The 26,522-nt window shown below is 23.6% G+C and overlaps 1 protein-coding gene across 1 annotated transcript in view; it reads right to left on the bottom strand.

Moving 5' to 3' along the window:
- sff (BRSK family serine/threonine-protein kinase sugar-free frosting) overlaps positions 1-19,526 on the bottom strand; it is a 46,275-nt gene extending 26,749 nt beyond the window's left edge. Inside the window, exon 1 of the mRNA XM_086916088.1 lies at positions 19,348-19,526. Within this exon, the coding sequence (XP_086772214.1) occupies positions 19,348-19,447 (100 nt within the window). The 5' untranslated portion in view covers positions 19,448-19,526. The remainder of the gene's footprint in view (positions 1-19,347) is intronic.
- Positions 19,527-26,522: the final 6,996 nt, after the last annotated feature.

Below are 26,522 nucleotides of genomic sequence, written 5' to 3'. Positions count from 1 at the left end.
ATAGTTGATTTATGAAAATAGATGTGATAGACACAGAAGATCAAGTTTGGGAATGTATCCAAAATTTATTACTATTTTTGTAAGAGAAGAAATATTCGAAAGAATTCGACAATCGTTAATTTCGAAAACGAAAGAAAAACTGCATTCATGCACAATAAAGGAATTTCGAACTCCAATAAATCATGTTTATTATATGTGTGTATATGTATATATATACACAAAATGTTTTTGAAGAAGTAAAATTAACTCTTAAAGTTCTAACATGTTTTCATATTGAATATAATTTTGCCTACAAATATATTGGATATTTTATCCACTTATGACAGATCTGAATGGTCACGTGATATATAATGGATGTCGCAATTTATGTTTAACCTCACTTTTACTTTGTCGTATCATAATTAGACAATTTTGAAAGTATTAATTAATTTATAGTAGTTTAATGTAAAATTTAATAAAATTATGATATTGTATATATATAATATATGTATATATAATATAATTTAATCTAATATAATATATAATAATAATAATATAGTATATTATTAAAAGCAAAATTAATTTGAAAAAGAAAGTAATAATAATTATAAAACTTAAAGAAACAATGTATAATTATAAAATTATAAGCAATTTTATCCTGTTTTATTACGTTATTCCATTCATAAATATCCATATTCCATTCAATATTTCAAAATTGTCCCATTCATGTCCCTCCTGTTGTATATATCTATACTCTCCTATATTTAATTTTCTTCCATATAAATACCGAAAAAATAAATTTTGTCCACAGTTTTTCGAGTTTCTAGACACCATTTGGCCGATCGGATAATCAAGACTAAGCGTTACTCCACTCCACCGTACTTTATTTCGTTGTGCTTGTTCAAAAGAATCGTTTTGTCCAATTATTTCGGCATGACAAATTGCCGAGAAAGAGCGAGTGGAGGGTTATGGAGCAAGGAGGAAGGCGGAAAAAGAGGGTTTGGGTGGAAATTGTGCGGAGAAAGGGGGCGCACAGTTTCGAATCGAAGGGATAAAGTAAGTACTTTAGCCAAGCCAGGTTTGAAAACGTTTCGACCAGTGGAACGCTTCAATTACGGTTGTTTCTTCGCATTTCCCTACTCGAGATATCAAACGGACTGTTTTATACGGGTTCATAATTAATCCGCGAGTGTGCTCTCTTTCGTGAAATTACTTTTCAAACCGCAGACACTGATATCGTATATTCGTTAGAAGAGTCGAGTACCACGTGTATCCGCTATTAATTTTTGCTTTTCATCAATGTCTGCGCATGCTCGAAAAATGTTTTACGTAGTGTTCCACGATTACGAGAAAAAAGTTCGACCAAAATATTGCCCTATCGTTTAAATCGATTGTGTCGTATACATAAGGTAATAAAAAAAAACTAATAATTTACAGTATTCAATAAATAAGAAGAAAAATCATTGTGAATCATTTTGTTTTTATTTTTTAACCATATTTGAGGAAATGAATTTATAATCATTAAAATAATATCATATGAAAATTTATTATATGCATTGTATAAGTATTGAAAAAATAAAGTGAGTTAAATCATGTAAATACTATTGCGTATAAAATTTTCCTTATTATCAAAAGATAGTTTCAACATGGTTCTATTAGAGGTTATAATAAGAATAGTGACGTATAAATTATTGTAAAATTTATTGAAATAAACTTTTATTAATATGGAATAAAGATTTTATAATGTTACTAAATTTTATATTATTTTTGAATTTTATATATTTATTTTTATCTTAAAAAACTTCTTTTTAATCATTGTATATCTGTCATGACAAACATCATTGAGAATATTTATGTGAAATCATATTTTTGAATATGATTGATTGATGTACAGGTTAAAAAGTTATTCTTCACGGTTGATCTTATTTATAAAAATATCGACTTGATATTAATAATTAATAAATTGCTTTAACATTCTCAAATATAATTGAAGTCGAATACAATTGTTCAATTATTGGAAGGTAAAATAAATAAAAACAAGTTATTCGTATAACAAAGAATTACATAGATAGAACATAGGTATACGATTTGTAATAAGAGAGAGAAAGAGTAAATATTGGATGGAACAGAGGTAATAGAGAATAACGCGAAAAGGAAGATTCATAGGACTAGCTAAATTGGCTTAAACCGTCTCCGAAGACCACAACGACGCGATGTCTTTATCCATTTAAAAGCAGTCGCTGTAGACTCCTTCCTTTGTTCTCTAAGTAGACAATGAAAAAAAAGGAAAGCAAAAGAAAAAAAAAAAGAAAGGAAAGAAACGATGAAAGAATCAGAGCTCGTTGCGTCGGCGATGGCGCAGAAGAATCGAGCGCCCTTCGTCAATTAATTAATCGAATGCCCTTTTACGATTTTCCGGTGATTACAATTCCTCTTCCAATTTATTGAGCATTTCATAACGCTCCAGACAATTTTTCTTTGTTGAACGTGACTTATCCTCGTTACGACGATATTCGATGCTGATAAATCGCAATCACAATATAATTTTGCATCAAATTATATATAATGCAAAAATCGATGTTGCTCTTTAAAGAGAACCAACTAGTATATTGATATATATATTATGAATTATTCGATTAATAATTCAATATGATGAGATACAATGAGCTAAGAAGCAAATAATAAGAAGGTTACGTGTGTTGTTTTACAAAATATAGATTATAAAATACAAAATATAGTTTTTAATGTATATTACTGCCATCTATTAAAAAATATATAATAATACTATCATCTATAAAAAATTTTTATGTACAATTTGTGTATTATATATAATATATAATATTATATATATAATAAATATATAATAATATGTTAATCGCTCGAAATTATTATAAAATCTAAAAAATATTATATTTTATTATATACACTATAGTAAATATTTTATAACTATAAGATCTATAGAAAGTAACTGTAAAAAAGTTGGCAGCACTGAATACAATGCATTAGCGATATAATGATCCGAAATCAAATATTTGCGAGATAAATTAATGCAACGATACAATTTTTTTTATTCTTGATTTTTCTTTAATGAATTATTTTCTAACGTGTTTCGTTTTATTTTAATTAGAAAAATCTTACTATTAAAAATTCCATTAAAAAAAGATTAAAAATAAATATATTTTACTAATGTATTATTATTGTCTTACCAACATGTTTTTGATCATTTATACTCTTAGTCCTTTTTCTCTTTTATTTATCATTCTTTTTTATTTACAATCTTTTCGATAAAAAATATAAACCGATTCCGAGTTCCAGTTGATCGATATTAAAAATGAGTCGATATCTTTAGATAACCTCAAATGTCAAATCCTTTGTAATTATAAAATATTACAGCAAAATTAAAAGGCAGTAGAAAAAAATCGTAATTATTTATGAAATATGCTTTTAAGTGGAACTTATATCGTAATAAACGAAATTTCGGTCAATTCGATGAATGATTTCACGGTTGGTCGCACTTGCTAACAAATCGACAGGAATTGCATTAGCAGCACTATGGGGCGTTAAAGTGCACTTCCCCTAATGTTTTACATCACGCACAATTTACGGACATTGATGCTAGGCCTCTTCTCTAAATCAATCTCTTTCAAATTAATATTTCGATTCTTTTGTAAAAGAGAACGATACAGATATCCAATTGTTGATCATTATTGCTCTTGATATTTTTATATAATATTATAGAGTAAAAAAGTTACGAATATTATTTATCTATGTATCGATATTTCGGTAACAATGTTACGATAATAATAATAATAATAAGTAAGAAATAAGATTAGAATTGTTTAGGTTTATTGAATTAAAAGAATCATGAAAATAATTTATCTAATAGTATAACTAGGTAATGATTTTATATGTAATAATAATTCGAAAAAAAAACAAAATTTATTATTTTAAAATTCTGTTTTTAAGTAAATCTAGTTTGAAAACTTTTCAATTACAAATAAAATTGGTTAATTCTCAATACTTGAATTATGAAGGCAATTTTTAATATTAAAATAAATGTAAAATGTAATAAATATAAAATACATATAGTCAATTTCAATTTTGTAAATAAATTGAAAATTTTTTAAAAAAGTTTTCATAATTTATTTAATACTTAATATTAAAATACATATATTTATCGTATATTATTATTATTATTTTGTTATTATAGTATATTATTTTGTTTTTCTTTAAATTAGAATTTATTAATTGATTTTTCAATTTTCTATGCATATAATATTGCATATAATATTCTTTATCTATTTTAATAATTTTAAATTTATCTCTTTATGTAGTACGTATTATAAACATGTATTTACGAATCACTCTGTATAGCCTTCGCCTAGAGAGAAATGTTCGCGCATACATGAAGGTATAATCGGTCGCTTTATAGTATATGTAGAATAGAGAAGCCCTATTTGTGCTAGGGATCGGGACGACGAGTCGGCTTGATCCTACATCTGTCAAGGTACTACTTATTCGGAACTAATTCGATGAATCTGTGTCAAACTATTAAATTTTCTCGTTAGTTAGATACCGTGCTACTTTGTTTTGTTTTGTGAAAAAATCAAATTTTCTTATATCGTATATAAAATCTATGTCACGTTTGAATTATAAGATGATATAATCAATTCAATTAGCAGAACTTGAAATCGATGTTAAGTAGAAGCAAGAAAAAAACGTTTGTAAAGAAAGTAGATACTTAATCTAACCTAACCTCATTTCTCTACTACCAAGATGGAGTTTCAGAGATTGCTGATTTCATTATCTTTAATATTTTTCATTATTTATAATTGTAATATTGTATTACCTTTTAACATAATTAGATATATTTTATTAAATAGATATATTTTACTAAATAAAAGAGTAATACATAATGTGAATTATTATATGTAAAAATATGTTATAACACAATTAAAATAATGATGAAAACTTATATGTTAATATATATATATATTTTGTTGTTCATTTTTAATTATATGTTTTCTTCAATAAATATAAAGATATCCATTTATATTTCTATTCAATACATATATATTCAATAGTATATATATTCTTTTGAATGATAAAATTAAAAACTTTCACTAATTTAAATTAATATTAATCTTCAATCCTATAACATTTCTTTAAAAGGAAGCAAAAAATTATTTATATCTGTAGAAATATTACATATTATGAGAATAGAGAGTTATTTCAATAAATAATATCAAAAAATACAAAAAAGATTATGTAAAAGTGAATCCTTGGAAGTGTTTAACCGAAAATAATATTTAATATACACAATAATATTTTAACAAATAGGTTATAGATAAAATACAAAATATTTATATAGAAATAACAAGTTTTCTCGCAATCTGTATTCCGAAAATAACGATGGAAGAATTTATTTGAAACGCAGTGCACCGATTCGACGTCTCGCTCGGTCGATGACCCACGGCAACATGCAAATGTATTTGCGGGAATCCTCTTTTTGTATTGGACGCGACCGTGCTCACTGACGAAATCGAATTATATCTCTATATTTCACGGATTGCGCGTTTCATCGAATTTCCTTAAATTCGCCAACGACGGAACGTCCCGTGTGTCTGTCACAGGTTTATCGGCAAATTATTATCAACGCGGCCCAGACATATTTCAATTTCAGAAGATGTCTTCGTTTCTTCTCTTCCTGGAAATAATAAGTTCACTCGATGGAAATTCACGAATGTGATTCTTTGATTTTAGTTAAAAACGAATTCGTTAAAACTTATTATTATACATTAAACTTCTTTGTCTTTAAATTTTGTTATAATTTTTGTTTTGAACAAATAATATTTCTTATTATATTATATAAAAATAATTTTGGATAAAAAAAATTCAGATTAAATTTGGTAGAGATTAAATAAAATTATTATTGTAAATGTTTTACATATTCATTTTGAAAATTCAATTAATGTATAATATAATGTATAATACATTTAGAAAAAAAAATAATACAATTTATAAAATAAAAAAAATAATAAAAGTTAAGAATCTTATATCTTTAAAAAGATGATAAAAAAAACAGTTTTTAAATTTTATGAGTATGAAAATTAATTTATTTTATATGCATATTTTTTGTCTAAACAAAAATTAGAAATAAAAGTTAAATATATTTAAAATATTTATATTTTATAATGTAATTAAATAATTTTTGGAAAAATAAAAATTTAAATAATTGATTTTTGATTATTATTACTGTAAAACATAAAATTAGAATCACTATAAAGTATATATATCATAAAATTTATAAAAAAAGATATGTTTAATATTTTGTAATATATTTATTACATATGTATATATTTATTACATATGTCCCTTTATTTTATAACTATATTTAATATTTTATCATATTCAAAAAATTTTTTTCTATATAATATTTTCTTTAATATTTATTGCATAAATAGATATTATTATAAAATTTTAATCAATATATTTATTAAATTACAATTATTAATTCATGTTTTTATAAATTGTAAATAACAAAATTTAAATAATTTAATATATTATAAATATTTAAATTTATATAATTTTTTCTCAAAGAAGATAAGAAATTTAGAGGTAAAACATTATCAATATATTAATATAAATAATTCATCATTTTAAATATTTTTATCCAAATAATTCAAGATTATTGCATAAAACAATTTTTTAATTTAGTTTGCTCAATTTTTGGCATCCAAATTGTATTAAATTTTTTTTCACGATAAATATTAATTTTTTTAACAAAGTTCATAATATCATGGCAGATCGTGGAAAGTCTTCTCATATAATTGTGTCTGCATTTAATAATTTCAAAAGAAATATCATTTAACTAAAATAAAATATTCATTGTAGAATGGCAACAAAGTTTTAGGAAATCTATATGCATTTGAAAATTTTCTTCATATGCCACCAGATGGCAGAGTATATTTACAATATAGTACGACTTGCTGCCATGCGTAGTATGCTTTAGTTGTTACTTCACAATGTAATCATGAAGTTATGTCTATATTCATAATTATATTTACAAGGTTCTAAACGACCGGGTTGAATTTTGTATTGTGTACATATGTGTTTTGTGTGCCTATATATTTGTATTTTAGTTTTAATTAAATTGCAACTGTATTTAATAACAAAAACGACATACAATTAAAAACAAATTGAAATTTGCATTTCCATGAGAATTATTCGATTGATTTTAATTTAAATCGTGTCTTTTTGATAAATTTTGTGAATATTGATAAAATTTTGATAAAGATTTATGAATATACGTACAGAAATGTATGACAAATCATTTTATTGTTATAATTTTATTAAAGAATTGAATAAGTGAAATTATATAATCTTCTACAAAAATCTATATGATAAATGTGAATGTGAAGAATATGTTAGGTTATAGTATTATAATTATTTTATATTATAATAGGAAAAAATGAAATAAAAGGAAATATCAAAGATTTTTTTTGTTAACAATATAATTTTTAAATATTAAATTATTGTGATGCAGTATTAGTGTTATTTAATGTATCTGATATAAGAGATTGCTCGATTCTTTATACATCATGATGATCAACAATATATTAAATTTGAAAATTCATATTGTAAAATCGGTTTGTATAATATACATATATAAATTTTGAAAATGATTTAACAATTTACAAAAATAAATAATGTCTAATAATATGGTACATGTTATCTTTTATTATCTTAAATAAAATTAATAATAATAAATATATATTTCTATTTAATTTTTCTATTTAATAAATTATATTTAATAAATAAATTTAAATTTGATTTTCATAGAAATTTTCAAGATCAAAAAATCAAATAAATAATTGACTTCATTTTTTTTAAAATTATATAATTTTTGTTTAAAATATTTATCTGTAATAATTACCGAGAGTTTCCAAAATTTATCCATATTATATATGTAGATATTTGATAAATTTTATGAAAATTATATTTATATTAAAATATAATAAAATTATATTTTAAAAATTAATATATAGATAAAAATATTTGAGAAGTTATTACTTTTGGAATTAAACCAAATTTTGCAAATAAACTATTTATCTTGTATATAATTCATTATATTCAATCAAAAACTTTTATAAATTTTTTTGTATATATACATTTTTAATATATATATATATATTACGCATACATATATTACATTGATAGATCACTGATTACTCTAGCATACAATCTAATCTACATTTATCTCATAGACGTAATTTTGTATTTAAATTGAGTTCAATTCCTTTGGATCATATGTTGGTTATTCATAACCAGTATCTCGAGGGAAATTTGAAAATATATTTATTTTTAGTGAATAAATTAATCTGAAAGTTAGATTAGATATAGAATACTTGTTTATATGTTATTAATAATAAAATTATATTTATTTTATAATCTGAATTATTTATAAATTTTCTTGATTATTTATTTATTTATTTTTATTACTTTTTCATATTTTAAAACATTTTTTTGTTAAAAATGATTAATAGGAACTCATTCATAATATTTATTTGTTCACATAATTTTATCTTTTTTTTTTTTTGATAGAATATCTCTTTGAAAAAATGAAATTAATCAAAATTTTTAAAACTGTTTTATGTTTCTAATATAATTTTACTTAGAATTATTTTTAACATCAAGAAAAGAAAATTACTATGTGTATATCATATGTATTATTCTATATACATGCCAAGTTCCATTAAAATTTTTAGATTACATGAATTTCCTATAAGATGGATATATAAAAAATTATCATATATAATAATTAAAGATATAAAATTCCTCATTTTATCTTTATTAATAACTGTAGATGACTATAGAGAATGAAAGCTAATGAAAAATGAAAGATGAATTGAGAGCCATTTGAAGGAAATATTTATATTTTTGTGTGTAAAATTATTTATTTCATTAGCTTAGGTCATTACTTTCAGAGCAGCGATTCTCTCTCTATATATGTATATTCATAAAAAGTGTTCAAATAAATAATGAAATTCTGTAGTTGAAAACGACAAATGAATGAAGAAAACGAATATAATTCGATATGAAAAGATTTAAAATAAAGTTAAATCTTACCCATTATTTCACTTTTATGAACATTTTGTAATAAGTGAAGAGAGAATTAGGTCACACCGCAACCTTCGGAGATTTACTATGTATCGAGGATATTATAGGAGGACAAGGATGTATCGATATCCGACGAATTTTCTTGATCGAGCAACTTCTTGATGGAAGAGAATAATAGAGCGTAAAATAAAAATCTTTGAAGAAATTTTATTTTACGAAGGAATTTTATTGATTTTTGTTTTTATTGTATTTTACGATCGATGATAAAAGTTTGGCAAACGATATTAAATTATTAACATATTTGTTATGTCTATTTTCAATCATGAATACGATTCACTAAATATTTTTGATTTTCTATGGGACGATACGTAATCCATATATCCGTTATTTTGTACCTAAGTATAGTCTGTCTGACTATACATACGTATGTACTACTATGACTGATAACTGTGACAATCAACCGTATTGTCGTTGTTGGATCTTTATTTATTTAAGTATTATCGAATATTATGGAATTAAGTTCTTATTTATTTAATTATTCAAATATATAATTTATAGTTATATTATTTTAAATAATATTATTATGAAAATAAAAATGCATTTAAAAAAAACTATTTTTAAATATTTGTTATTTTATTTAGTATTTAGATATTTGTTATTTAATTTCTTTATGAAAATATGAAAATGTTTTTATGATAAAATAGTCTTTTTACAATGAAATTTTTAAAAATGCTTATTTTTTCTAAGTTAGTTTACCAATAAATATGTATATGTATTCTTTTTTGTACATCTCTAATTTAATATAAATTGAAATCTGTGTCTTTTATATATGAAAAATTTTATTATTTATTATTTTTTATTTCTTATATCTTGTAATAAGATTTTAAAATATGCAAATTTGCAAATATTTTTATTTTAATAAATAAATTTATTTCATATTTATTTTTTAAATTTTTATTTACTTTAATAATTTTGTAGTATTTTATGCCCAATTCCTATAAATTAATAATAATTAAATTTTTTAGAGTTTTAATATGATCTTTCAGTTTTTCAATAATAAAATATACTTTCTTAAAATTATAAATTATTATATATTTTTTCATTTCATTATGTATTCTATACATGTGTTCACATGTATTCTATACATATATTTTATACATGTATACATTTTTCTTGAAAACACGTATTTTATTTTTTTCATTCTTTCATTCTAACTATAATTGAAAATATATTATGTTTGATCTTATTTTTTTGAAAAATATAAGAAATATTTGCTAAAAGTTTTGTAAAAAAAGAATAAAAAATAAATCACTAATATTATCATTTACACAATCTGTTTATATAACATAATATATATTAAGATTTCGATTCTGAAAGATAAAATAAACATAAAAGCTAGTGTATAAAAATATTGATTGAAGTTTATTTATTAAGTTATAAGTAGTTCAAGTTCACATTAAATTATAATTAAAACAGAAATAAAAACGAAGAAATGTCTATTCACTTTTATATTATCACTTCATTTTCCGTCTCATCTAATGCAAACTTAAATTGCTTATAACTTAATAAATAAATCTAAACCACTATTTTTACATATACCAATTTTTGCATTTATTTTAACCTCTGGTATCGATCTTGAATATATCAACATTCTGAATATATCCATGTCCGTCTAGTGAAGTTCATATTCATATATCTGGTGAGGTTGTGTTATTACATGTGCGATGACCTTAAAGACATGAATGATATCGTGAGGATCGACACGAATACCGAATTCGTTTTGCCGCATAATGTTCGATCGCATCGATTTGTCGTGTCATGCCCTAGCTCTCTCTTTCTCTTTGTCTCTTTCTTTGAAACTGTTTCATCTTGAAGCGCATGACTTTGGAATCAAAGGTTAGGCAGCAAGGTAACCTTCAAAATGTCTTAATCGATTGTCGACAAAGTGCCGCGTGTATGCGTAGACAGGAGTTGGTTTCATGCTTGACGATGGACAATTTCATTATGGCAAATGTTGGATAACCAAGAAAGATTCGAGACCAAAGCTTCACAGTCGACTAACAAGAATATTGATTCTTCTGATATGGCTTGACCGGAGTTTGGTGTTTGTTTACATTTTTTGCCGAGAAGAGCAAGAGCATAATAAGCAAAAAAAAAAAAAAAGAGGACCAAGTATCAATCGTTTGAAAAAAATGTATTTAATATTAGTAAACTAATAAAATTTTGATATTTTTAATTTTTAATATTATATTTTATTATTATATTTGTGGTATTTTGATTAAAAATTCATATTATTTTTTATTTTTCCTTTTTGTAATTAAACTTTTATCAATATATTTGAAATTCTTCTTTTTAAGATAAAACTAAATGAATCGATTTTAGTTATAAATAACTTATAAATAAACACATATAGGCGGGTAAAATGTTATAAAATAAAATGAAAGTTTACACCACAATATTACCAAAAATTATAGAATCTTTTTATATTACATATAATATAACGAATCATTGAAATAAATTTTTTAAATAATTATTATTACATTTGCATTTTATTTTTCATTTTTCATCTTAAATATTATCTGTATTTGAAAAATGAATTATTTTATTATTTATTATTTGATTTAAGTATTATTTTATTACGAAAATGTAAAAATGTTTTTCTATGATGATTTTTACAGATATTTTTATTTTTACTTTTTTTTACTAGTTATGAGCATAGATATATGATATTGTGCATATATATTTGTTTTTTCAACTTTTTAACTTGTGTACTTTTTGATCTATGATAAAATCTATAGTTATGTTATATTATAATTATAATTATATTATATTAAATTTAATAATAATTATATTATTAATATAATTATATTAAATCTATATTTTATTATATGTTATCTTTTATTTTGTATTACTTAATTATACCATAATTTAATACAATTGTATTATAATTTAAAATTTAATATTTAATTTAATATAAATCAAAATAATTTTTTAAATATAATTTTATTCCTAAATACTTTTATTTTAAATACATTTTTTTTTATTTTTCTTTTTTATTTAAAAAAAAATGCTTAATGTTAGGAAATAATATACATTCAGAAAATATCAATATCAGAAAATCAATCAATTTTTCAATAAAATAAATTCAATCAATTGTAAATCTCATCAGATGAAAATAAAAAAATATGCAAATGATTTTTTTTTTCAAATTAAATTTTGCGTTCTCGTTTTTTAATAAAATCAAATTCTATGGTCTCATTCCTTAAATTTGATTAAAATCAATATAATAGAAACATTTTTTTTCAAAATTAGTTTTTTTTTTTGTTAATAGATCATTGCGCGTGAAATGTTCTCCTTTATATTGTCATAAAACGGTCGTGTCGAACGGTCGCGCTTACGGATAATTGCGCTTGGTCACGCTTACACCTCTCATGAACCCAACTTGTAAACCCTCCATCATAACTTTTCTTCATTCCTTATACGAACCAATATGTTAGGATACAAATATAACATAAAAAATTTTTTAAAATTTTATTATACATAAAAAATATTTAATATTTATTAGTATTTACATAGATAATTTTGAAAAATGCAATTTGTACAATGGACTAGTCGATCAAACAATTAATTTTTTATAATAAATTTAAAATATATCTTAATATTATAAATATTAATAGTAATATTTTTCAAATATTTTTTCCTTTTTAAATAAGTGGTAAATTACTAACATATATGAATTAATAATATAATAAATAAATTAATAACAATATTAAAATGTATTCTTATTTTAAATAAATAAAATGTTTAATTAAAAGCTTATATTTAAATCCTAAGAAATTAAGAACCACTTTAAATAATACATTAGTTATCAATAAAATTAAAATGATATATTATTATTATTTTAGCTAATATTTATGAAATATTAGATATCCATATATATTGGATATCCATATTGTTGTGTAAATGTATCGTTTTAATTAAATTATATCTTAAAACTTATCAATTGAAATAATATAAAGATTAAAGCTAAGTATAAAAGATATTGTTCCAATTAATTCTCAATAAATACTCTTCATATTCACAATAATCAATTAAATCTATTTGAAATAGAAATGATGAATAATTATATTAAATAATTTAATTTTGATTGTAATTGTTATTTGAAAATAAAGATAATATTTGATTATAATAATAATAATTAAAAATTATTTGATTATTTATTTATTCCAAATTTATTATTTATTTAATCAAAAAAAAAAAATCAAAATAATTTCAAACAGAATTAATAGAAACAGGATATAATAATTATTAAGTTTTATATATATAAATTTGACTCTGATAATTTATTTTTATAATTTAATGAAATTATATTTGTTGAAGTAATTACTATTATTTCAAATAATTATGAAATAAATAAAATATCGTTTGAAATAATATTTCAAATGTGTCTTCTCAGTCAGTATTCATACTTTTTATTAAAAAATATAAAATAAATATTGTTATAGAATAAATTCTAATCTGTTAAGTTGTAATATGTATTAAAGGCTTAAAATGATCCATAAATACGTTTTGAAAAACTTTTAAATTACAGTTATTTTAAAATTATGTTTTAAAGTAATTTGAAAAATAGTTTATTTCTTGAATAATATTTCATAAAGTAATTCATACGAAAAGTAAATTGATGTAAGTATATATTTATATTTAAATATTTTATTTATCACAAATATATACTTCATAAAATAAATTATTTATTTGCTGCTGTAATTTATTATTTGATTTTGATGAAAATAATTGGTATTGCAATATTAAATATTTATATTATTATTATTTCTTAATTAACATTATTATATGCTTATTATAATTATTATCATATCTATTATTCAATATTTATATTGAATGTTATTTCTAATAAAGATACCAAATAATCATATATCTTGTTGATAAATTTAATATATAAAGTATCTTTTTTTGTCTATAAACAATATAACAAAAAACAATATAAACAAATATTACATAATATTAAATATTATGTAAATAATTTAATAAGTATTAAATAATATACATAATACAATAATATTACATAAACATTAATTGAAATATATTATTTTATTATTATATTTATTATTTATTATAGAATAATAATAATTGATATTATTTAGGTTAAAAAAAAAATTTTTGAAAGAAATAATTAAAAATAAATATTTTTATTTCTTCAAGAGATTTGCAGAAATTTTGCAAATAAACTGTTTTTTGAAATAAATAATTTTATTGAAATATAAAAAAATAATATTTTAAATAAATATTTTCTAATCTCTTATCCTTTTATAATACGATATATGTATTAAAGTCATACTATTTATATACTAATGAATGTTGTATTATATTACATAAAAGAATATACCAAATATACAATCTACACATATATGAATTCAATATAATATTTTTATATTGAAATTTATATCTCTTTTTTTTAATTCACTATTTTTTATTTTTGAATCTAAGTATAAATAATGAATATTATTTTGGAATGCTATTTCCGATAAAATTTATTTGTAATTTAAATATTAACGATATAGCATTCTAAAATAACATTTAACTTACGCATAAATTTGAATAATATATTATAAATAGTGATATGTCTCATATTAATTTTACAATATAACGATATAATACGATGGTTTATTGCAAATTAAAAAATAAAAAGAAAAAGATGTTATTTCTAGAATTACCTAATAATAATAAATAATAAAAATTATATGAATCACGCTCTATAATCTAAAGAATAAAGATGTGCACAAGCAATTTAATATTTAAATTCTTAAATATAATTGTAAATAATAAACTTAACACTGTAAATAAAAATATTGTATTTTAAAATGATTCATAATATTAATCAAAATAATATTTTAAAATCATATTAAATTCAACTATTAAATAAAATAGTAATTTTAAAGTATTTGCTTTCAAAATATTTGTGAAAATATTTCGGTTTTGTAATATTTAATCTCAAATTATTTTAAATTGTCCTCATCTTAATTATTATATCGTATATCATCATGATCAAAGTCATTGCACGGTGAAAATATTAATTATCATTGCATTATGAAAATTATAATATAAAAATTTCATTCAATGTATATTATATGAAATAATGCTTTGTAATGTATAATATAATAAGAATATAAGAAATAAAATAAAAATGAAAGTTTAATATAATAATGTTGTATAATAATAATAACGACAAAAAATTTATGCATCTTAAATGATGTTGAACGTTCAAGAGACTAATTAATTATTATTTAAAATAAATTTTATTTAAATCTATCTCTTATATTACGAGAACAAAAAACACTAGCGGCATCTATGGTTGGCTAATGATGACTAAAGGTCTGGAGCAACAAACGTGTTAATCGGTCAACTCGTTTATCGCGTAGCACGAGTCGACAATTGTTTCATCAAGCTTTGTTTGCCGTGGCCGAGTTCACGGGAACAGTCACAAGCTTGCAGCAAAGAAAACTATATACGCGGTGAATGAAAAGCGCATTCTTCCTCCTCGGGGAAGATGCATTTTCTTCGCGTTTCTGACCGCTTTGGGGATATATGGAACAACACGTTAAAGGATGACGCTGTAAAAGCGGTCGTGGCAGACCGTGGAAAGGGGACATATAGCTCTCGACTTTCTTTTTTTTTTTTTACAGCTCTGCGCCGTCTTTCAACCGCGCAATGAAATTCTACGTTTGCGTATGCAACGCCCTCATGCTTCGCACTGAAAACAATCGTGTTGAGATATAGATATACTCGAGGTTTTGCGGATCTGAGATCTCATTGGCGATCGAACGAAACATAACGAGCTGCGGTAAAAATTGAAGAGCAATCTTGCAGCAATTTTAGATAAATTGGAAAAATATTTATAAAATTAATGTTTTAATATTAATGAAAAAAATAATTGAATGATTATTAATAAATCTTTAAATAATTTTCTTTGTTTTTTTGACTATAATAGGCAAATAGTTTATATAATTTATATAACTTAAATATTCAGATTTTGTGATGTTTTAATCTCAATTTTTTAAATATGGAACTGTCTCCTATTTATATCAAAATGTTTCTTCGCTAAGAAATTCTAAATTTTTTTATCGAATCAATCGTGCATTGTATAATGATTCAATCGAATTAGAAAATTTAATCAATCGTTAAATAATTATTTTATGCATGTTGATAGTAGTATTTATCGCGAGTTCGATGTATCTGCGTAATATGATTAATATTATATTGCATTATATATAATACGATAGTATATTTAACAAAAATACATCTTAACTTTTTCAAGCCTGATGGGATACATATGATTCAATATAATGAATTTGTATTTATATATATATATATAATAGAATAACATATAATTCATATATGCATTATTTCAGATGGATCTTTATAATATATCTGATTATACACGGTGATTATATATAAAAAGTAAGACATTGATAATGTATAGAATGCCTATTTTATTTAAATACAGTGAAACATCTTTTAAGGAAAGAATGTTATACAATATAAGAATAAATATAAAAATATTTTTGGTTAAATATTGGTGTAATATAATATGCATACTATATTATATTATATTAACTAAAAATAAAACACCAAAACAAAAATAAATTTTTGGAAAGTTTTGTTATCATAATTGCTTTAAGCATTTTTATTACAATTGTGTATATTATTATAACAATTTCCGTTATTTCCTTTTACTTATTATTATAAATAACCATAAGAAAGTAAATTATATGAATACATTAGATGAGCAAGTAAATTTTGGCCAAAAATTTAAATATAATTCGATTCAAGCACATATATTGTACAAGTATCATTCTTTTATTGTATTTTCATGTTAGAACTAGATACTAGACTCACTACATTAATTGTTACAGATAATGAAAAATTATGAAAAATATAATTACATAACCTATAAAATTTCATGAATGATTGATAGATGGCATTTTCAGGAAAGTATAAAAGAATAAATTGTTTTATTTTTTAGACATACTGTAATATTAAGAATTAATTTAGACGTTTTTTTTTTCTTGTTAAATTGTTCAAAATTGAAATTTAAATTCTATTTTATTTTCCTAACTTGATTTTATTTTATGTTAGCTTTATTTTTCATTTAAATTATTTCAAACCAATTATCAGATCAATATATATAAGTTTTTTATTAAAAAATTTGAAACTTGTCTGAAACAAATTCGTTGAATATAATATTTATTATTTTAAAAAAATTTTTTGTGCCAGAAAGTTGCATCGTGACACAAAATATGCAAATTTTTATTTTTATGCAATTAATTAATTTAAAATTTTTAATTTTCTCTTTGATGTAGTATATTAGATTATTTATTTTATTCCTAACTTTCTTAATAATTCAAATTATTATAAAATGATATATTTTATTACTAAATTTATAAATAAATTGAAATCTAATAATGATATTTTAAAAGTTTTGATTTCAATTAATTCTATTTTATATATAAAGTATTATATATAAACTTTTATAAATTATTAAATTGGATATTCATAATATAAATAGAACAATATAGTTTTTTTCATAAATAATTATTGTAAAAATGTAAAATAATATATATTAAAATTATAAGAAATAATTCTTTACAAATAAATCTAAGAAAATAATGAATTAATTTTTATATTTATTACATATCTATTGTTAAAATTAACATTAAATTTCAAATTTTATTGTTAATACAGTAAGTATTCTAATCTGTTCTTTTAATGACATGTGCTTGTCTTACTTTCGCTTGATTTTATCCTCATTTTATTTTCTTTCATTCTTTGAAATTAAAAAAACAATTCTTCAAATAAGGCCGTAAATATAAAATAGAAATTTTATATTCCCTATCCTAGAAATTCTAGAATTAAATCATGTGATTTTTGTCGATTTTTTAAGTTTTTTCTTGTACAAGAATAAATATATTCCAATAACTATAGCAATTTGCAATATAATATCTCAAAAATGATATTAAAATGAAATAAGTAATTGTACTTTTTTACTTTCATAGTTGAAAATATGTTTCTTTGTGTATCTGTGTGATATTATAAAAAAAAAAAAAAAAAAAATAATGCAAATTTTTCTAAATATGTAACACTTCAAATTAGAAATCGTGGTTTATTAATAGAAGTATATATATTTCTCGAAATATAAATAATTTTTGTAATCACACGATTAATTTAATTTTCTAAAGAAGAGTATTCATCAATTTAAAAAAAAAAAAAAAAAAGGAAAATAACAGAAAGGCAAATCGATGTTAGATATTCTATTATAATAGAAAAAAATTTTTAATTAAATTTTAATAATTTGACACATTTGATAATATTAATTATAATTTTAATTATTATATTTATTATAATTATATTTTATGATTTATTATATATATTAATTATATTTTATGATTTATTTCATTTACATATATATACATATTTATATTATTTTTTATATATTTTATATTATGTTTTTTTTTTAATTATATTATTATAATAATTTATCAACGTTTGTAACATATCGCAATTCTACTTATTATTCAGATTGTTAAAGTAATGAGTAGAATTTTCTATTAACATTAATTAATTGGTATATTAATTGATAAGAAATATTTTTGGTTAAAAATAAGAATAAAGCGATTACAGTAGGAATATAAATTCAATTAAATTTAGATTTTCATTTTAGAGTGATTTCATTATTTTATTATAATAATTTATATCGAGAAAAAATAAAATATATGAATTAAAATTTTTTGCAAGCCAAAATTACTTTTAACTATTTAATTCGAAAAATTTTAGAAATTAAAATTTTTTAAATCTAAGTTTTTAAGAAAATAAATAATATTAAAAAAAAAAAAATAACCATTTTATATCTCAAAAATTTCAAATTTTGAGAATTTCCAGAATTTCGATACTATCATTTCGAGACGTTACAATTCGATCAAAAAGTTTACTGAATATTTAAACTCATCATAGAGACACGAAGCGGTATGAAAAAACGATGAGAATATCACAACGTGTAGGTACTTTTTTTATTCGTCCTTTATTGTCTTTTGTTCATTCCGAACGAATAACGCTGCAACGCCGTTTCAGACCTTGTATCGCGGCGAATCTTCCAAACGATTTATTGTCAACGCTGTATAGTCGTTTATAGATACATAGGAGGCGTACAAGAGAGCGAAAGAGATCTGTTGCACTTACCGGTCTGCCCTTTTCCCAAGGTCTTTTCCAGTCGATAAGGACCAACATATTGATGGGTCTCCTGGGTGTTGGACCCGACGGGGCTCTCCTTGCCCTGCATCGTCGAGCCACTTTCCTCCTGGTCCGCCAGGTTGGCTAGATTATCCTAGAAAAACAGGTTTGCCGACAAGGAACTTCCTCCAAACTTCCTCTTCCGCCAACCACCCACCCACCCACCCAGCCAGCTTATCGGTCTCTCGCTCCTCTCCTTTCCTTCCTTTTTCCTTCCTGCTCTTCCTTCTTCTCCACCACTTCTTCCTTTTTTTCTTTTTTCACCAGCCTTTCCTTCCGCTTTTTCTCTCTATCCACTCTTCTCTCTCTTTTGTCCTTAATTTTCGTCACGATCAATCCGTGACGAAGCGTCGTATCGCGTTGTATCGCGTTATCCACGGCATGGCGCGATCGGTGGCGTAATCGCTGTCGTGATCACTGTCGTGAACGGATGATCGTCGAAGGGAATAAATTGTCCCTTCGACGAGGATAAGGGGCACGATCGATCTCGATATATATCGAGAAATCGAGAAATCACCTAGAAATTTGCCACCACCACACGATTGTCGCACATGCACGCACTGTCACTCGCGCGACCGGCCCCTGATCTTCTGCGGCTGCCTCTTGCGGATCCTTTTCATGATGGGCGGCTGATTCACCGAGAAACAAGAAAGAAGAGAACTCGTACGAGTACGGAGGAATAATATCGGCAGTTCGATCACGAGGTGGCGGTTCTAGTAACATGGGGTACGCTCACGTGAATGGCTCGTTCGATCACCACCGGCTACACTGCTCGAAACCAAGTCACTCCTCGACGGAGTCGCGCTCGGCGCCATTGCAACTCCACCGAATCACTACGAATTACACTTAGGTCGACTCCTCACGAGTGCCACTGTTCCACGATCCGCTCTCTCGACTCCGCGAAACCAATCAGCTAGCTCTTTGATGCTCGTTCGTTCGGAAAGATTGGATGCGTTTGTTAATCACGTTGTTAAAATCGAAATCAAAATGATACGGATATTTCGATCACTTTTGTTTCGAGATCGTCCTTTGCAATGCAAGACGTTTCTTTTTCCTGAGTATAATTGACGTCCAGCCACCATGAGAAAAAAGTATGAAACTCCCTTCACTCCGCAAGTACCTCCACCCAACGCGCACTCATGCACCACCACCGATATGTCACAATATCCGGCAGCAACCAAAGCGAGATTCCTCTTTTGATTCACCGAGCGGTGAAGGTTCGATGGAAACTACAATTGGATGAATTCGAACGATACTTCACTTGGGCACGGTTATACCTTCGTTTTGAGAGACTCGCCGATTTATTAAAGACGTTTCGTTTAGTCGTTTCATCAACGATTCGGCCCTGTCGTTCGCGGATGACGGAGCTGACAACGAACCGCGGCGCTCCCAGTTCGATTACGTGTTACACGGGGGCCGACAGAGGGGGTAAGCTGCGCGCGCACCTCCAAACCCGTCACCACCCCTGCAGGCACCCTTTCCTCGATAGTGGGTGAATCGGTGGTGCGTAGCGAGAGATTCGAGTCTCTTCGAACATGTCATGGAATGAACAAATCGCTTTGAATATTTCGATTCGATGAAATGTAGAATGTAAAAGTTATTTTTACAAATGATGAATTTGAAAATTGACTATGTGAATATTTATGGCGTCACTTTTGTTATCAAAATAATATGGCATTGTTAATGAAAATTATTTGAATTTATTTTTTAATTTTTATTATATAATTAATTTTTGAATCGATATGTTCTTAGAGTCAATATATTATTAACAAATATATTAAAAAAAATTATATAAAAATTCGTTCGCATGATTATAATTAACATTACAGAAATAAAATTTTTAAAAATGTTATATACAATCGTAATTTAAAACACAATATGTGAAGATTTATTCTATTATAAAACGATTATTAATCAAATTGTTAATTCTATATAAATAATCTCTTGTTAGGAATCTATAGATATATGTCTGTAAATAATGGAATATTGACTAACGATCAAGAATATTGGAAAAAATTAATGATGTAATCGTCGAATATAATTCATTCGTTAACAATTATATATATAGGAATTTAACGTTTAAAATTTTTTTATTATCCTTATAAATTATATTTATAATTTAAGGATAATAATTATATATATATATTTTAAAATACTTTAAATTTGAATATTATGTATTCAATATTTTATTATGTGTTCATATATTTAGTTTTTATACAATTTGACTTATCATTATAAATATTTTCGCTCTTTTGCCGATTCATTGTTGTTATATTTGACTCATCAGTTTTATGATAAGTAATACTTATGAAACAAATTGTTTGCATTTGATAACGCTGATTTAAATAATTCAGAAATATCTCGCTAGAGATATACATAAAATCAACTTACAATATGTTGTTCCTTATTTATTTGTACATAATGTTAATACTTATAGAATGAACAAAAATAAAACGATCGAAGCTATCACTAATAACGAGGGAGTTAAAGCTTTGATTCTCTCGGTTTAGCGTACATGGTAGGCCATGGCTCGATGTATTCTCGTCGGTATCAGGATGGCTACTAGTGGTTTGTGTCTAAGATAAGAAGTAAATGAAATTTTCGATCGATTCTCAATTTTTCGTATCATCATATATTACATTTAGAAATCTTTTCCGTCTTTGTTGAGAATGTGTATTATATTATCTATATGTAGAGAATAATAAAAAGGAATGATTCATAATTTATGATACTAAATGATAAAAACATGAATCAAATAAACATGCATAAAAAAATTATTATTATTATGATAAAAAATAAATATTATAATAAAAGTATAATAAACATTTTAAAAATTATAAAAATTATATTAATATTTTCAAATATTGTATGAATAATTTTTTATTTTGATTAGAATGATTCGTTTTTAAAATTAATGTAATAGTTAAAAAACAATATATTTTTATAATTTTTTATATCGTTTTAATATAAAAAACTATGTTATATATAATTTTTTTTATTTTACTAACAATCTCTGAAATAATTTACAACATTTAAAAAATTTATTACATTTTTCAATCTCTCCGATTTAATATTAAATATTGTTTACCATGAACATTTCATACATCTTTCTATTAAATTGTCATAAAAAATTATCATAAAAAATATGCGAAAATATTAGAGAAAAATTTAAGAAAATTATTTGAAATAAATCATTTGAAAAATAATTTGTTTCTCAAATAAGATTTTAGAATTTATTTATAAATAATATTATCTCAAATAAATTTATTTTTTATTTTTTTTGAAGTAATTATTTTTACTTTTATCACAAATAAAAAATTCAATTTAATCTTGTCAGGAATATTTGATAAATTACATACATATTTTATTATATACATAATAATTATTAAATATTATTTCTGATTTTCCTCAAATTAAAATGTTTTCAAAGAACCTTCCATCTCAAAACATTTCACGATGTCGAGGATCTATTTACAATCTGTAATTGCGTTTTCCTCAGAACAGATTTCCATCGGATGGCGCTAAATAGGAAAAATAAATTGGACTCGTGAGAAATCGTACAGAGCGTATCACCTTTTTTTTCTTTCTCAACAGAAAATGAGTTTATCGAGAAAAATCGATCATCTCTTGGAAAGAAATCATCCCAAACACGATTACACGATACTATAGATTGTAAATTGATTTTTGCTAACCTTCGATTTAGTCGAGTAAATGTAACAGATTCCAATTTTAACATATAAATTTCCGAGAAAAGCGTGGAAACGTTACTTTATAGGGCACATGGAGCGTCTTCCGTTACGATCGAAGTTAACTCGAAAGTTATATCGACGCAATGAATAATTCATGATGGTATTAGACAGGTTAAGTCAGACGGTTTGGCTGGTCGGATGGTGATTAATCATTTAACGAATTAATTATTTAACGAAATCGGAATATCCGTCATTCTGGCCCTTGTCTGCTTATATATTCAACCATTGCTTGTCTCCGTGCATTTTAATCGTCAATGAGTAAATTTTACGGTTTTAATAATCGTATTAGTAAGATAATTATATAAGGTAATTATTATATCGATAACTATTCTAAATCTTTTTAAATGATTATGTTTCATCGTATTAAATCATTCTACAAGTAGTATCTATTTTTAGAAAATAATTTTAGTAAAAATATATAATATTCTCTATTATCCGAATTATAATAATATACTACTTATCGAATATTCCATCATCTAAATTGTACATTATCTCTATTCGCAATAATGTAGATAGACACTTGTCATAGCAATAAAAACGGAATTAAATTTGCAATTCTCATATTCTGGTAATATTCTCTTATATATATATATACATATATTCGTAATAGATTTAAAAATAAGAGAGGTTAATTGCAAGTTCCTGATTGAAGTAATTTCAAGCAACTTGTATATGATATGATATATCGAAAATTAACTGTGTGTGTTAACTATTGAAACTGAAGCGAAATCACAATGCTTAAATAATGAAACTGCTATAGAATTAACAAATGAATTATCAAAATGTTATGAAAAAGTTTCGAATAGGTGACTACACAATACTCGAATCGGAATTGTTCGGTTCAAGTCGGATCGAATCGAATTCTCGAAAATATCTCGAGACTTCAGACACATAAATATCGAAATCTTTTTATTTAATATTCACTCGGTTGTTTCTAAACACTTCAAATTCACGATTGAATTCAACAAAATTCGGCTCGATATACGATTCGGATTCTTGAAATCTCGTTCATGCGTCGTGACATGCTTCGGAGAAACCCGATTCGATCCGATCTAACCCGAACAATTTCGACCTCGACCCGACTTGAAAATACTATGTTTTAATAATCTTAATATAAATCCATTAGGCATTTTAAGCACCGAGCAATGACAATAATATATTATTGGAAAATGTATGCAGAATAAATCGTATATATTATTATATCAAAATACAAAAAATATATTCGAATATCGAATAATATAATTTTTGCTCGTGCATTTTATAATTAGACGGGAAAAAGAATCGTTATATAAAACATATTAAACAAATATATGAAAATTTATAATTGTGATATTAAAAATTCCAAAATTAATAGTAACTATTAATAATATTATAATATACGATAACATTATTAAGATACAAATTTAAATTTATAGGTGAAAGTGTAAATTACATCTATTTTTAATTAGTTAATTTTAAAAAAAAAATTATGTGAACCATTTTAATGAACCATTTAATTAAAAAAAATTTGACTAAGAAATTAGATCTTGTAAATTGCTTGTGCAAGAAACTTAATTTTAAGAAACTGATCAATTTCTTTTGATTATAACTATAAAAATGAAAAAGAGAATCCAAAAATGCCATTGCCGAGAATAGAAACGCTCGAGGCAATCCTATTTCACGTTGAATTCTCTTTGAGGAAGACGAAATGTTTCCGATTGAAAAATTATTGCAAAGGCTATAAGAAAAATGAGTCAATTGAAAAGACGAAAGAGGAAAGTTTTGGAAAGTTTTATTCGAAAATTGGATTGGAATGAAAAAATTAAAATTGTATAATTATTTTTAAATAGTAAAAATTTACTTTTAATCTTTAAGATTTTGTAAAATTAATTTTCAATTAATTTGATTAATTTTTAGGATGCTTTTGAAAAAGATTTTGAAATTTTTTTAATTTTATCATTTTCTTTTAAGTATGTATTTAAATACATTTTCTGAATATCTAATTATCTAATTATCTGTATTATATATATACGTATACAAATTATTTATATTATTTACATTAATTATAATATTTTTACTTTTCTATTGTTGATCAGTGATTCAATAAGAATATAAGTACATATATAAGTATACTACACTATGTACATATAATACTCTATATATTATGTATATTTTAATATACTAGATAAATATAAAAAAATATAGAAATATAGAAATATAAATTATTGTTTTAATTATTATATTTATATTATAAATTTAACATACTTATATATACATATACATGCTTATAAATTTATCGACATTTCAAACTGGACAAATTAAGAATAACAATTTTCTCTAATCTATTCAAAATCTAATCCGAATTTTTTCATCCAAAATTATTTTTTCGTAATAAGAAACGTTATTCACTGAAAACATTATAAAATCAATAAAAATATTAAAATAAAACTCAAAACTAAATTTTCTGATTCAAATACAATAATTTTAATATCTCAATTAATATTATAGAAGCAGCAACTTTGTTTGCTATTAGAAGTCAAAGAGAATTTTCTATTTATCATTCTTGAAATGCGCGCTAGAAATATCGAAGGTAGCGAGAATCTATTAAACGCGGTTAACCCCGAGCTAAAAGAGAGAGAAAACGGTCTGGGAAGAGAATAGAGTAAAATAAAGGAGAAAAGAAGAGAAACGAAAAGAGAGAAGAAGAGGAGCATTTAACGGAGGCACTTTTCTCGATGAGACGTGCGTATAAATATGCAAGGTAAATTACCCTGAGCGTTATGGCGCGAACTACGACCGAGGACACCTCGTGTGTAAAGGGGTACGAATACGATATACAGGGTGTTAATATATTCAGAATAGAATATCGTTCGAGAATCGATATAGAGGTCAAAACAAGATGCGAAAATTGCTGTACAAAAAGATCGATTAAGGATTATTTATCAAATTGTAAGCAGTTCAAGCTTGCGTTAAACGAAGCAAGATAGAGATAGAATCGTCTCGCTTTATCTTCGTATCATTTCATCTAAGGTGAATTTAAACTGTTCATAATTTAATAGATAAGTTTCGCCATTTATCAGAGTTGAAAAAATTTGAAAAGAGATTTGAGAGAAAATATTGAAAATTGAAATATTTTTTATAAGCAAACACTGTTTAAAATTATCATTTTATTTAATATTTAAATTAAATTATTATTTTATTTAATAATTAAATTATGGATAAATATTATTATTGAATATAGAAAATATAAATTTTACGAAAAATTAAATTTTTTTATACATTTTATTATATACAATAAAAGCGTAACTTTAATATGTTATATCATACTATAAAATGAAATTGAAATTAAAAATCATTATTTGAAATAGTATTTCTTTATGTTTCAATGAAATACTC

The sequence above is a fragment of the Apis florea genome, unplaced genomic scaffold (assembly GCF_048593485.1).
Source record: "Apis florea isolate Af1SG1 unplaced genomic scaffold, ASM4859348v1 contig_37_pilon, whole genome shotgun sequence".
NCBI lineage: Eukaryota > Metazoa > Arthropoda > Insecta > Hymenoptera > Apidae > Apis > Apis florea.
This window is presented reverse-complemented; position numbering and strand designations above follow the sequence as displayed.